At 44.9% G+C, this 15,671-nt stretch overlaps 1 protein-coding gene across 4 annotated transcripts in view; it reads right to left on the reverse strand.

The window, feature by feature from the left end:
* ARNT (aryl hydrocarbon receptor nuclear translocator) overlaps nt 1–2,121 on the reverse strand; it is a 62,565-nt gene extending 60,444 nt beyond the window's left edge. For 3 of the 4 annotated variants that reach the window (XM_058660206.1, XM_058660205.1, XM_058660204.1), the window contains exon 1: nt 1,940–2,121. In XM_058660206.1, coding sequence (XP_058516189.1) covers nt 1,940–1,964 — 25 coding nt within the window. In that variant the 5' untranslated portion in view covers nt 1,965–2,121. The remainder of the gene's footprint in view (nt 1–1,939) is intronic. The other variant, XM_058660203.1, reaches the window with a different exon arrangement.
* Between the last annotated feature and the right edge of the window lie 13,550 nt (nt 2,122–15,671).

The following is a 15,671-nucleotide window of genomic DNA, read 5'->3' on the forward strand; positions in this document are numbered from 1 at the left end:
CAAATTCAACTGTTTAACAAGAATTCTGAGGCTGGTGGTATGGCCTAGTGAAAAAACCACCGCCTGCAACACTGGCATGTCATATGGGCACCAATTCATGTCTGTTTGCTCCACTTCCCATCAGACTCCCTGCTAATGCGGCCAGGAGAGCAGCAGAACTTGACCCAAGTGTTCCCAATGTTGCACCGACTGGAGACCACCAAAGAAATTCCGAGCTCTCAGCACTGGCCCTTGGGGCAATTTGGGAAGGGAACTAGCAGATGAAAGATCTCTCTTTCTCTCCCTCTTTTCTCCTTCTCTTTCTCTGGTGTCACAGCAACAAAAGTGACTTTCCAAAGGATTCTACACCAGAAAAATTAATCAACAAAATTTTCTTTGAAGAGCCTTAAGATGACATTGATCAGTTAATGAAAATATGTCTATGATATTTTCATTCAGCCTACTGTCGTTTAAAACAAAACAAAATAAAGTAACCCACCCACAGCTGGAAAAAAGCTTTTGACATATGCCCTAAAACTTGTTTAGCCAGACCATTTTTAATAAGAGAAATGCCTTACAACTTGACTAGGGTTATATAAGCATTTTGCAATGTGTGATCGTTTAAAATCTTGTTTATTTACTCCCCAGTTCACAGATACACTATCTTACTACTAGCACATTAACAGCACATTTCCAACTTTACAGTTTCACCCCATCACGTAGCACTTCCTGCATGGAATTTTAGTCATTAATTTTGTATTCTTTTCCTTTGAAAACAAAAAAAAAATTTTAATGATATTGACATGTGCCAAGACATTTCTTAAAATAGCTCAGTTCCCAGAAACATGGAGGGAAACACAGTAAATTTCAGTGATTCAACTGTATCAAAACTGGAATATTGCAAAAATATTACCGTTTGGAGACATGGAGAAAAAATTAATTTCAACTGTGAAGGCAGCAAGGAATCTTTTCTGTTGTATTTTGAAGAAATTTCACACACACACACACATTTTCAGCTTCCCCTTTTCAGGCTATCAGAGATTTGGATTTCTGGAAGAGGAGTTTTTATTTTGCAAGAGAATGGACAAGATCAGCAAAGAAAATTAGGTACCCTAAAATAAAATGCATCCTGGAGATTAATTAACACAGTGGGAGAGGTCTGATACAATGAATCCAGGATTTGCTACTCCAGCCCGGCACAGCCCCCTCCCCGCCCCCCATCCCTCATGGGCTTGATGGCTAGCTAGATCTTTACAATGTGCACTCGGAAATGACATGGAACTCAACTTTTCAGAAAGAACGGTAAGTGCTTCGATCTAGGCCTCACAAGAGCTAGCCCTGGCAGTTTGAACAAAACGATCTGTCCGGAACCACAACCTTTACACAAACTCAGCCCTCAGTAGCTCCAAGACACTGCAGACCCTCTGAATACATCAAAGTTTCAAGATGCAGCCCCCTCCACCCCGAAGGAGAAGAGGGTACACCCTCAAGAACCCAGGGATAGAGTCACTGAATTTTATGATCTAAGTTAAAACCCAACGTTGAAACAAGCTCCAACAACAACGGGCCCCAGTCTTTATGAATCCGAACTATTTTGAAAGTACTCCGAACCACTTTGCCCACAGTTATTCGACATTGAGCAGCTTGAGGGGACAGGGGGTTAACAGAAGACCACATCATAGACCACAACGCCGCAGCCAGCGGAGGAGCGTCAGCAGAGCTCAGACCCGGCTCGGGCAGGGAACCCCCAACTCCCAGCCGCCCCCTCCTTCCCTCCGATCGAGGGTCTCCACACGGGAGTCCCCAGGGTCGGACCCCTCCCCCAACCCCTCCCGGGCCCCCCACGCCCGCCCTAGCGACTTCCACCCCGGCCGCCGACCCCTCGCCCCGGGTCTCCTCACTTGTCAGCCCGTTCAGCCCCTCCCCCTTGAGAGGCGCCCCAGCCCTCCCGTCTCCTCACCCGGGTTAGCAGTGGTCGCCGCCATGGCCCTGGATGCCACCGCCGCCGCCGCGCCACCCCCACCCCCTCAGTGGGAGGAGCCGCCGCCGCCACCGATCACGGGGGGCGGGGGAGGGAAGAGCCACTCCCCAGAAGCGGCGCCCTCCCGCCGCCACCGTCACCGCGGAATCCAAGATGGCGGCGGCGGCAGCCCCCACCTTCCCCAGGGCCTGGGGCGGGCGGGCCCCGCCCATGTGGGGGCGGAGTCGGGGCGGGCCCGGCCCCCTTCTGGGGGACCCTGGCCAATGGAAGCGGCCAGAGCCACGAGGGGCAGGGCTGGTCACTGCGCCGGGCGGCCCACGGGGCGAGGGCGGGGAAGCTGTCCAGCTGTCTCGGTAATCCCGCGTTCGTTGCGTCAGAGGTCCGTGACCGAGTGACATCAGTGAAAAGCAATTACAGTATGTTTTCCCAAGAAAACTTCGCTTGGTGGTGGTTTCATCAGAGAGATCCCCTTGAGGATGAATTTTGTAACTCCTCCTTAGGCGTTCTCGTACTTGAACTTCTCTTGTGGCTTATGACCCTTTCTAAACTTTACCCTCCCCTCCGTTAAAGACGTTTGTCCTTGCCGGCAAAAGTTCACAGAGCAATTTTTTTTCATTAGCGAGACATCCCATTCGTTGATTATCTTAATTTTTTAAATATGTATTACTTGCAAGTCCGTTAACCGTGAGAGAGAAGGAAAGACAGATCTTTCAGCCACTGGTTCATTCCTCAAATGACCACAAAGGCCAGAGCTGGACAGGTCAGAAGCCAGCAGTCTGGAGCCTCTTCAGGTCTCCCACGTTTGACTATAGGGTTTCAAGACCCTGCGCCAGCCTCTGCTGCTTTAATAATAGGTCATTAACAGGGAGCTGGATGAAAAGTGGAGTGGCGGGGATGCAAACTGGTGCACATATAGGATGCCAGCTGCACAGAGCTATTAGCATGCCATGCCATGGCCAGCCCTAGTTCACTTACTGCAGGCAATGACTGAGATTGGTGGAAATTGAAGCCACTAACTCAATCAGGGGCTTCCGAGTGGATGACAGGAGCCCAACTACTTGAACCATCACTGCTGATTCCCAGGACCTACGCTGACAGGAAGCTAGAAACTGGCCTGCTATGGAACCCAAGTCCTTTGATGTGGAATGTGGGCTTCTTAACTAAACCCCTTAACTGGACCAAACACCTGCCCCTCTCCCAGAATAACTGATTTTTGACTGCTTGATATCAAACCAGTGGTGGAAAAGGATCTCAGTGCTTATAAAAACTGCTAAGGAAGAGATGGCAATAAGTTTGTGTTCTGAGGCTGGCATTGTGGTGAAGTGGGTGAAGCCAGCACCCCATATGAGAGCACAGGTTCAAGACCTGGTTGTTCCATGTCCACTCTAGCTCCCTGCTAATTACCTGGGAGAAACAGCAGAAAGTGGTCCATGTGTTTGGATTTCTGCCACTTCCATTCCAGCTCCCTGCTTGTGGCCTGAGAAAACAGTAGAGGACAGCCCAAAGCCTTGGGACCCTGTACCCATCTGGGAGACCAAGAAGAAGCTCCTGGCTCCTGGCTTCAGATCAACTTAGCTCTGGCATTGCAGCCGCTTGAGGAGTGAACCAGTGGATGCACGGTTGTGTCTCTCCTTCTCTCTGCCTTTCCAATAAAAATAAGTATTTTGGGCCTGTTGCAATGGTCTACTGGCTAAATCCTCACTTTGCGTGAGCCGGGATCCCATATAGGCACCAGTTCATCTCCCAAATGCTCCGCTTCCCATCCAACTCCCTGCTTGTGTCTTGGGAAAGCAGTCAAACACGGCCCAAAGCCTTTTGACCCTGCACCTAGAGACCCTGCTCAGCTCTAGCTGTTGTGGCCACTTGGAGAGTGAACAAGCAGACAGAAAATCTTTCTGTATCTCCTTCTCTATGCATATCTGCCTTTCCAATAAAAAAAAATAAAGACAAGTCTTTAAAAATAACAATAAAATTAAAAAATAAATATTTCAAAAAAAAGGAAATTGTGGCCTTGCTCATAAAGTTTTTACAAAAGCTTTATATATTCTACTGCAAAAAGTGAGTCACAAAGTCATTATTTTCAATATTTACATAGCAAAGTAGTGTGAGAAAAAAACTGTGATGAAAATATCTTTGCTACAAAGGGTTTATTAATTCTCAACATATGGTAATTTTCTTTCTTCATCAGAAGAAAGAAATTTTCTTTCTGATGAAGAAAGAAAATGAATAACACATTGTTGAACACATTTTAAACCACATCTAAGTGTTGCAACAGAATGGGAAAAATAGTTCCTGGAGCTGAATGCAGCCAATGGAACTGAATACAACTTCTCTCTCCCAAAGCTGAAACTTTCATCTTTTGAGGTTATGCTGTGTTCTCAGCTTAGAATCTGACAAACTACTGAAATCTGTCTTGCATTAGCAACCCTCCATGGGGCCAGCACTGCGGCTGCATGGGTTAGGCTGAGCTCATTATACCAGTACACCGCATCAGAGTTTCCATTCAAATCCTAGCTGCTCCACTTGCGATCCAGCTCCCTATTAAGGTACCTGAGGAAGCAGAAGATGCTCCTGTCCCCAACCCCATTAGGAAGACCCAGATGGAGTCCTGGCTCCTAACTTCAGTCCAGCTCAGTCCAGCCCAGCCTGAATCTCTGCCCCAGCTATTGTGGCCATTTAGTGAGTGAACTAGCAGATAGAAGATGTGTTTCCTGTTTGTCCCTCCCTTTCTCTCTCTCACTTCACTTTTCAAATGAACTAAAAAAAAAAATCTTAAAAGAAAGGAAGAAACTCCCCATGATAATATGTGTAAATCTGTGTTCACTCCAATGATTCAGGTTCCTCTGGCAGCCATCAAACACTCCTTACTATAGCTGACAAAATCATTCCAAATTACTTAATTTTAATATGAGTGGAAATTAAGGAGATGATGGAACCTGACCTATATGCTTTTAGTTTATTAACATTACTACTATTTGTTTTAAATTATTTTAAGTTGTTTTCCTGACAATTATGGCAAACTATTGTTTTCATTTTGTTTTGAAATTTATAGTTTTGTTTATTTGTTTATTTTTGTTTTGTTCTCTCCCCAAATGCCTGCAACAGCCTGCGTTGGGCTACACCAAAATCAGGAACCGACAACTCCATCCAGTCATTCTAACCAGTTGGCAGAAACCCACGTTCTTGGGCCATACTCTGCTGCATCCCAGACACAACAGGAAGCTAAATAGGATACGGAGCAGCCAGAACTTGAACTAACACTCTGATAGGAATGCTGGTAGTCCAAGAAGCAGCTTTTATTTGCTTATTTTTATCGAAATTTCAGATTTATAGAGTGAGAAATATTTTCCATCCACTGGTTCATTCCCCAAGTGGTCACAATGGCCAGGCAGCCAGAGCTAAGTTGATCTGAAGCCAGGAGCCAGAAGCTTCTTCTAGGTCCTTGGGCCATCGTCTGCTGCTTTCTCAGGTCACAGGCAGGGAGCTGGATGGGAAGTGGAGCAGCCAGGACATGAACTGATGCCCGTATGGGATCCTGGCGCATGTAAGGCAGGGATTTAGCAATGAAGCTGTTACAGTGGGCTTTCAAGTAGCATCTTAAACTGCTTTGCCTGGTAAACTGGCTTTTTAACTACTTAAAACTGCAGTCTACAAATATGACAAAATTTTATTAAATGTCTGCAGAGTTATCAGATTTAGCAAGTACAGGTAAGCCATTTCAGTTTGCATTTTGGTTCAATAACAAGTAATTTTTTTTCAACAGTAAGTAATTTTTTCAACCAACTATTTTAAATGTTTCATTAGGTACACTTATTCTAAATAATTATTCATATTCTACCTGGCAATCCCGCTCCTAGAGGTTAAAAAACTTAGAGATTTATTTATGTGCAAGGCCCAATGCAATGTCTCAATGGCCAAGTCCTCACCTTACAAGTGCCAGCATCCAATATGGGTGCTGGTTTGTGTTCCAGATGCTACACTTCCCATCCAGCTGCTACCTTAAGGCCTGGGAAAACAGTCAAGGATGGCCCATTGCCTTGGGACCCTGTACCCATGTAGGAGACCACTGGCTCCTGGCTTTGGATCAGCTCAGTTCAAGCCATTATATCCATTTGGGGAGTGAATCAGCAGGTGGAATATCTTTCTCTCTGTCTCACCTCCTTTCTGTAAATCTACCCTGCCTTTTCAATAAAAATTATTAGTAAAATCTTTAAAGATAATAATATTTTTTGCCCCAGCTATAAGTACCTATTATGTTACCTTGTACCTAGGCAAGTGTTACACTGTAGGGGGAAAAAAGCCAATACTTGGCTGGCATTCTGGGCCAATTCTGTGTTAGTTATCCCAGTGTGCCACCATAGTTGCCTATTCTTTTTTTTTTTTTAATTATTTATTATTTAACTTCAGTAATTACATTGTATTATGTGACACAGTTACATAGATACTTGGGTTCTCCCCACCCTTCCCTAAACCCTCCCACCATGGTGGATTCCTCCACCTTGTTGCATAACCACAGCTCAAGTTCAGTTGAGATTTCCCCATTGCAAGCGTATACCAAACATAGAGTCCAGCATCTTATTGTCCCGTCAAGTTCAACGGCCTCTTAGGTATACCCTCTCTGGTCTGATGACAGAGCCAGCAGAGTATCATCCCAGTCAGTTGCCTATTCTTTAATGTTAAATCCGCAAAGGATGGGACAGGGAGAGAAGGGGGAGTGAACTGCTAACACCCATGCAGTGAGCCACATGGATGGAGGGCTGAGGGCTATGCCTAAGATTGGCTTACCACCACGACCCACTCCCCATGGTCTCTGGTCAGGGCCACTGAATCCTTTTGATGTAGGCAAAAATTCAGCAATGGGCCTCCCTCCCCAGGCCTGGTCATTGCACCTGCCAGCAAACAGGGACCTAAACAGCTGGCATGCCAAGGCTCCTTGGGCCAGACCACAACACCCACTGTGGGTGTTGTGTCAGCAAGCAACACATCCTTTCATCTCAGGATGGCCTAAGACACATCAGGATCTTTGATTCAGGGACCAGAACCCGTGGGTGTGTGGTCTGTCCTGAGTGCACAAGTTGCGTGACTAAACAACCCATGTTGATTCCTATGCCAAGAAACCAACAACATCTCAGAGTAATGATGAAGATGAGGAGATCTTCATTGGAGGGGAAGTTCCCTGCCTTGTGAGAAGGACCCATCAGATTAGATAGAAAAAGATTGCTGAACGTGGGATAAGCAAGTCCTATGCCCCTAATCAGCAGGAAATAATTACAGAAGATCTGATGGATGTACACTCTTCAGCAACCTTTAGAGTAAGAGTTGGAAAACTCTGAAGGGGAAAGATACAGCATAGTTAGGTAGCTAGCTTAGAATCACAAGCTGGAACCCACAGAAACCCCTATTCTTTGTAAATCCCATCTATCAATCAAATGACCCCATCCCCCAGGATATACTTCCTCTCATTGGGGACCTGGGGCGGAATCATTACTCCCCTCCCCAAGATCACAGAGTACTTGCTTAAAAAAAGAGTCAGGTTCTAAACCTGAACTGGCAAACTACTATAAAAGATTCATGGGGGGGGGGGGTCTACCACATGGGATGGAAGAAGCCCAAGTCCTGCCTTGTAGGATCCAAGGTCATCGGAATGACAACCAGGATCCCTGAGCGGTCCGCAGAAACTTCCTTCGGTACTAGGGAGAGGAGCTTTCTCTGGTCCTTGCCTGCTTCCAACTTTGGGTCCCCACCCTCTCTCGCAATGATCATCAGGATCGCTCCAGAAACCCCTCAAAACAAACAAACTAGAATAGATAGATAGAGAATAACAAGGAAAGCTTAGAAACAGACAGGAAACAGTCAGCGGGGATGCACTTATAACTCACTGGGTGGGACACAAAGATTAGCTATTCCTCACTGAGGTATGGAAGATTTCTCTGCACACCCTCCTACACATGCTCACCTAAACTGTTGACATATGTCTTGTTATAGAGTTAGACTACCCAAAAAACCAGCCAGGTTCAGAGAAACCATGCTTCAGTGCTATAAACTGCTAAGTACTAAAACTAAAATAGACATGAGACAGCTGAATGGCAATCTATAGCCATTTTAAGGTGTATAGAACACGTTTGAATATAAATCAAAATGGAAATGTATATGAAGAAGTCACAGGTTGTGGTTGAGAGCCTGCATTTTCCTATGAACATATTGGTTAATCAATACCATGTCAATTAATGCCATAATGTTGTAATTGGTTGGAAATATTATGTTGGGGCTTTTAATTGACTGGGATGATACTCTGCTGGCTCTACCTTCAGACCAGAGATGGTCTCACCAAGAAACTATTGAACTTACCAGGACAATAAGATGCTGGACTTTATGCTTGGTAAATACCTCCAATGAAAGAATGTCAACTGAATTTGAACTATGGAAATGCAACAAGGTGGAGCAATCCACCGTGGGGGGAGGGTTTGGGGAGAGGTGGGGGGAATCCCAGTGCATATAAAAATGTGCCACATAATGCAATGAAATTAATAAAAAAAAGAAATTATTATTAAATTTTTAAAAAGAAACTATTAAAAAAAAAAAAAGATTCATTGGGGGCCCGCTGCAGTGCCCTAGTGGCTTAAGTCCTCACCTTGAATGTTCCAGGATCCCATATAAGCATCAGTTGGTGTCCTGGCAGCCCTGCTTCCCATCCAGCTCCCTGCTTGTGGCCCTGGAAAGCAACTGAGGATGGCCCAAAGCCTTGGGACTCTGCACTCGCGTGGGAGACCCGGAAGAGCTCCCTGCTCCTGGCTTTCTGATCGGCTCAGCACCAGCCGTTGCAGTCACTCGGGTAGTGAATCACTGGACAGATCTTTCTCTCTGTCTCTCTTCCTCTCTCTATATATATGACTTTGCAATAAAAATAAATATATCTTTAAAAAAAAAGATTCATGGGTCCAGAGAATGATAATGCCAACGTTACAAGAGATAAAAAAAAAGATTGATTTTTTTTTAAAGATGAGGGGCTGATGTTTGGCCCAAAAGTCAAGGTACCAGACAGGATACCCACTTTCCACATCAGAATACCTTGGTTTGTGATCCAGCTCCAGTTCGCAATTGCAGATTCCTACTGATACAGGTACTGTAAGGCAGCAAGAAAATGCCCAAGTATTGAGTTTTGCTGCTCGAATGAGGTCCTGGCTCTTGGTCTTGGCCTACAGTTTGTTCAGAGCAATTAAGGAAGACAAGAACAGATGAGTTAACTCTGAGGAATGGGAACTAGATTCCAAGTAGGTAAGAAGTGAGTAGACAAAATATGTAGAGGCCCTGCCTTAGTACACATCCCTTTTGCAAGAAACAGGGCAACAAAGACAAGTCATCAAAGGGTAGCTGTGGTAGAGGCTAGGGTATGAGGTGGAATACTAAAATCTATCTGTGGACTGAGGTTACAGCAAGGGGAACATTCAAGTGGCAAGAAAAGATATGTGCCTGTGAAAACAAGACTGAGTCATGGGGGAGTGAGGAAATGAGACTAGACTTGCCTGTACAAGCGTTACTCTAAAAACCCAAGGCATGCTTTTAGGCATGACGTGTAGTCATACTAAAGGGGAGGGAAGGAAACCTACAACTCAATGGGATGATTCTGATTCTCAAAGAGAACTGGTAAGCAAAAAATGCTATTGAAAAGAGGTGGAAATGAGGTTGGATGTGGTTATGGAGTTGTAGGCCCTTGATTGAGAAATGAACTGCATATGAAGGAAAACACTGTGGAAGGTTCTAGGGCATACATTTTCAAGAAACCACACAGCAGTTATGACTTTGTTAATACTCAAAACCCTTAGAAGAGAAAGTTCCAGAGCAGCTTAGCAGGAATTGGAGAACTGATCCAACAAACAGACAAATTAGTCTCTTGGGGCTGCAAGATTCTACAGAAACAGACTCAGCATAGTATAAATCTATAAGAATAGATGAACTAGGGCCCGGCGGCGTGGCCTAGCGGCTAAAGTCCTCACCTTGAACACCCCGGGATCCCATATGGGCGCCAATTCTAATCCCGGCGGCTCCACTTCTCATCCAGCTCCCTGCTTGTGGCCTGGGAAAACAGTCAAGGACAGCCCAGAGCATTGGGACACTGCACCCGCGTGGGAGACCCTGAAGAGGTTCCTGGTTCCTGGCTTCAGATAAGCGCAGCACCGACCATTGAGGTCACTTGGGGAGTGAAACATCGGACGGAAGATCTTCCTCTCTGTCTCTCCTCTCTGTATATCTGACTTTGTAATGAAAATAAATAAATCTGTTTTTTTAAAAAAAAAAAAGAATAGATGAGCTAACCCAGGAAACAAGAAAAGTCAGAGGTTAATTGGGTTGAGAATTTATGGCAAATTCTGGAAACCGATGTTGAAAGAGAGCAGATTTGAAAATAAAGAAACTGGAGGGGCTGGTACTGAGAAATAGTGAGTAATGATGCTGCCTACAACACTAGTGTCCCATGTGTTGTGGGTACTACAACACCACTATCTCATGTGGGTGCTGGTTTGAGTCCCAGAGAGAGGGAGGGAGATAGAGAGATGAAAGAGAACTCCCATGTACTTATCCATTCCTCAAACACTGAAGCTGGAAGCTGGGAATGCAGCCCACGTTGTCCACATGGGCAACGGAACACAACCATTTGAGTTGGCACTGCTGCTTCTCAGGGTGCATTCCAGCAGCAAGTAGGAGATATGAGCTGGAGCTGGACATTGGATTCCACGCCCCGATACAGGATCCAGGCCTCCCACCTGCTAAGCCAAATGGCTACCCTCAGTGTGATGGTGGTTTGTTTAAGATTTGTTTAGTTCGGGCCTGGTGGCATGGCCTAGTGGCTAAAGTCCTCGCCTTCAACGCACCAGGATCCCATATGGGCGCCAGTTCTAATCCCGGTGGCTCCACCTCCCATCCAGCTCCCTGCTTGTGGCCTGGGAAAGCAGACAAGGATGGCCCAAAGCCATGGGACCCTGCACCCTTAAAGGAGCCCAGAAGAGGCTCCTGGCTCCTGGCTTCAGATCAGCTCAGCTACAGCCATTGGTGAGTGAATCAGTGGACACAAAATCTTTCTGTCTCTCCTTTGTTCTGTAAATTTGACTTTCCAATAAAAAATAAAATAAAATGTTCTTAAAAATTAGAATCATTTTGAGTTTTCTAATCCAAATATTCTAAGTAAAGTATTTTGCAAAAATGAGATTTTTAGAGTTTCCCTAATCCTATGGACAAGTAGCTCTCACAATTGAGTAGGTATCACACAATCACTTAGAAGACCTGGTTAATGCATAGACGTCAATACCTCCAAAATTACGTGTTTATTAAGACTAATCTAGGCATCCAAGAATTTGAATGTTTAACCAGTTCCTATGGGGATGTTCCCAATCTAGAGACCCACAGAACAAACCAAATAGCTGGCTACTGAGCCATCCTCTGTCACCCATATCACCTGCTTTTAGGAGGCATTACCTGAGCTACTAACCTTGGCTGTCCCAGCCCTGGCAGAGTGATGGAAATATTCCTCTCCTGATCTAGGCTCCAATTTAATCTAGCAAGATCATTTTCTCACTCACCGTGGGAGTGTCTGTAACTTGATCTTGTTTTAGTTGAACTATTCATGAAGCTTCTGAGTCCAGCGTGGGAGCGGGGAGGAACAGAGCTACCAACCACCCTCTTTTGGTAAGAGGGGGTTGATAAAAAGGGTGGAGGCTGCCAAGAGATGTATACAAGTAGAAGGAGACTCCCCCGGCCAGAGCTAAATCCAACTTTGGATATCACTCTCTCACAAGGTAAATAACTACCTTATTGCCTTCCAGCGTAGTTTTCAGGGAGAAAAATTTGAGCATCTTCCAAGTTTAACAGCACATGCCTGAGTTTGGAGAACACTAGAGAAGCAACAGTGAGAAGTAGAGCTTTATTGTTGCTGTTGTTGTTACTATTATAATGATTATTATTAAATTATTAACTTTTATGAGCTTTTTTGGAAAGACGCTTCCATGTAAAAGGGGACCTCTTGGGCATAGTCATGTAAACCAGGTAGTGAGGCACTTCTGATCATTACTATCATCCAGAGAACATCTTTGATCTTTAAGAATTATAGTTCAAAACTTTATTATTGTGTGTCTTGACCATTTCCTCTTCCTTTAGACTAAACTTATAGCCAGGAGAGAAAAGCTGGGTCTGTTTACGTTGGTGGTTTCCGCAAAAATGAAAGGGCACTGGATGTGGGCAGAATGAAGTAATGTAGGGCTGTAACACTGGAGTCTCTTCTGGGTCTCCTATATGAGTGCAGGGTCCCAGGGCTTTGGGCTGTCCTCTATTGCTTTTCCAGGCCATAAGCAGGGAGCTGGATGGGAAATGGAGCAGTTGCAACACTGGGAATGAAAGAAATGATTGATACTTCTGAAAATGAAAGAGGACACTTGACTTTGCTGAAGATTGGTAGTGCTGTTCTGTTTCTCACACTATTAGCAGGATCAAATTTAACACAATCTAGTAATGTATGCCCCGCCTTCATTTTCCCTCTTCTGCTTCTGAGTGAGTACCACTACTCGCCTCAAACAAAACAGAAGCTATGAAAAAGCACCTCTTTTTTTTAAAAGTCCTAGGACCAGTCTTCTCTTTGGAGAAAGCAGACATTTGGATCTTTCATTGGTGATAATGTATCTGCTAAGACAAGCAAGCTACCTTTGCCTAAAAGGTCTTGATGCAAGGACATGGAACGTGCAGATTCTAAGAATTTGTTATGACTTTTTCTCCCCATTTGGAAAGTTTCTGACTTAATTTTGCATCCAAAATACTACATTATTTTTCCTTAAAAAGTGATTTTCTACCTCATCAAACCCGGATCCCTACATATGAAAAAGAAGAGCCAGAATATACATGGTATACTTAAAACCAAAATGATATTGGCTTTTTTATTTTCCTTCCTCCCTACAGCTCACCCAAATAAAAACTTTATTTTCATTTTTGAGGGGCAGGGAGGAAAGCTAATGGCCTGATAGGAGCAAAATCAGTTTATTAGAATTTGAAAGCTGTAAGAAATCTTATTCCTCCAATTTAACGAGATCAGGAGGAGAATCAAAGACAACTTAATGATTTTTCATTCCTGAATACTAAAAGTTTTCAATCTTTGCATAACGTTGGAAGCAATTGATAAGCCTCCTCCTCCTCAATCCCTTGATGCTACACCCTTCAGGTTCTACTTGTGCTTATTTCATGCTCAACCTCTTTCCTCCCCATTAATCCCAGCCTCTTTTGTCTCTACTTCTCCCATGATCAACTCCAAAGACCTTGCTCCTTTTTATATGTCATCTATTTATCTTCATTTTATTTGAAAGTCAGAGAGACGGACAGATAGAAAAAGATCTTTCTGGCCCAACACAGTAGCCTAGTCACCTTGCACACACTGGGATCCAATAGGGATGCCGGTGTCCCAGCAGGTGTGCCGGCAGTCCCACTTCCCATCCAGCTCCTAGCATACGGCCTGGGAAGGCAGTGAAGGATGGCCCAAAGCCTTGGGACCCTGTATCCGCATGGGAGACCCAGAAGCTCTTGGCTCCTGGCTTTGGATTGGCTCAGCTCCAGCTGACCCAAAGGATGGAAGATCTTTCTATCGCTTCTTCTTTCTGTAAACCAGACTTTCCAATAGAAATAAATAAATATTTTTTAAAAATCTTTTATCTGCTGGTCCATTCCCCCAAATTCCTGTAATAGCTGGGCTGGACCAGGCCAAAGTCAGAATTTGGAAATCCCCCTGGGATCAATCACACGGATGATAGGGGTTCAAGAGCTTGCGCCATTACCTGCAGCCTTTCAGGATGTGCTGCAGCAGGAGTGGCTGGGCCTTTAATCCTCACACTCCAATAGAGTGTGGACATCCCAGGCAGGGGCCCTAACTCTGAACCAAATGCTGGCCTCCATCTTCCTCTTCTTTTTACCCCGAAGGCCCATTCCATACTTAGCATGTTTAATCATTACCTTTAAATTCATCCTATCCCAAGCAGAATTTATCACAGTCCCTTAAACTATTCCTGTTGTTTCATTTTTTGTGTGTTGTTTACTCTCTCTGATACCTTTCACATACTCTTCCCAGTTACCTGTCAAACCACCATTTTAATAATTTACCCTCCTTCATTTGATAGGCAGGATTTGTGTGTACACACTCTGCCAAGCACTGACACAGGCAACGGAGGTGTATTACATAGCTGCCATATGCAAGCCCTCTCCTGGGCACAGGAGTTATGCCATGAATGACAGACACTTGAAGCTTATGTTCCAATTGTGGTCAGCAGGGTACACAGTAACACGTGATCCTGATGCTCAAAGTGTTTTAGTTCGGGCCCGGCGGCATGGCCTAGCGGCTGAAGTCCTCGCCTTGAAAGCCCCGGGGTCCCATGTGGGCGCCGGTTCTGGTCCCGGCAGCTCCACTTCCCATCCAGCTCCCTGCTTGTGGCCTGGGAAAGCGGTTGAGGACGGCCCAAAACTTTGGGACCCTGCAACCGTGTGGGAGACCCGGAGGAGGTTCCAGGTTCCTGGCATCGGATTGGCGCGTACCGGCCCGTTGCGGCTCACTTGGGGAGTGAAGCATCGGACGGAGGATCTTCCTCTCTGTCTCTCCTCCTCTCTGTATATCCGGCTTTCCAATAACAATAAAAATCTTTAAAAAAAAAAAGTGTTTTAGTTCAAGCAACTTCAGTAATTCCCCTCTGCTGAAAGAGTAAAATTCAAATTCCTTGCTGTTACTTTCAAGACTGGGTTAGTGCTCTCTCTCACAACTGAAGTTCAGTATCTAGCAGAATCATCTTGAGTTTGTACGAGTCTCTCATTCTGTGTTAGACACTGCATTTTATCACTTTTAAAGATGTATTTCTTTGTTTGAAAAGCAGAGTGATACGGCAGGAGAGATCTTCCATCCTCTGGTTGTCCTGGATGTACACAACAGGAGCTAGAAATTCCATCTGATAAAGAAGATAAGTGAAATTAAAGATGTGAGTCTGTTGAAATACAGTAATTGAGCCAAGTTAGGGGGCACAGGCTTGGTATATTCCAAGTTTGGAATGGCCTCTACTTACATCAAAGTAGTTGGATTTGAATTCTTGGTTCTGGCTCTGCTTCCAGTTCTAGCTTCCTGCTGGTGCACATCCTGGGAGGCAGCAGTGATGAGTCAAAGGACTGACTCCCTGTTACCCACATAGGAGTTCCTGGATCTTGGCCTCAACCTAGCCAGGCTCAGTCATTAGATGTATTTGATGAATAAACCAGAGGATGGAAGACTTCTGAGGTCTGTTTTCTCAGATATTGATTTAGTTGCTCAAGTTTCTTTTGGTAAATATTTGTCTGGTGTATCTTTTTCTATCCGTTTTATTTTCAAGTATCCTGGGTGTTGTTTTTGTTGTTGTTGTTGTTGTTGTTGTTGTTTTAGGTGGGCACATGTCTCGATTGGGACCAAGATCCCTCCAAAATATGGATATTTATGATTTTTGGTCTTTCCAAACTTCCTCAAATCTTTCCTATTAGAGAGACTGCTTCTTTTCCTCTACAGGAATCAGTGGGAGCCAGAACCTCATTCCTGCTACAGAAGCCTAGGGAAACCAGATATTGCCTCTTCCAACCCCTGGCAGCGAAGGTGCTAGTGCGTGACTCAGCCCTGGGCAGTCGCAGGCTCTGGCCAGGATCTAGAACACTGAGTGACACAGAGATGACACAATGT

The sequence above is a fragment of the Ochotona princeps genome, chromosome 2, assembly GCF_030435755.1.
Source record: "Ochotona princeps isolate mOchPri1 chromosome 2, mOchPri1.hap1, whole genome shotgun sequence".
NCBI classification, from domain to species: Eukaryota; Metazoa; Chordata; class Mammalia; order Lagomorpha; family Ochotonidae; genus Ochotona; species Ochotona princeps.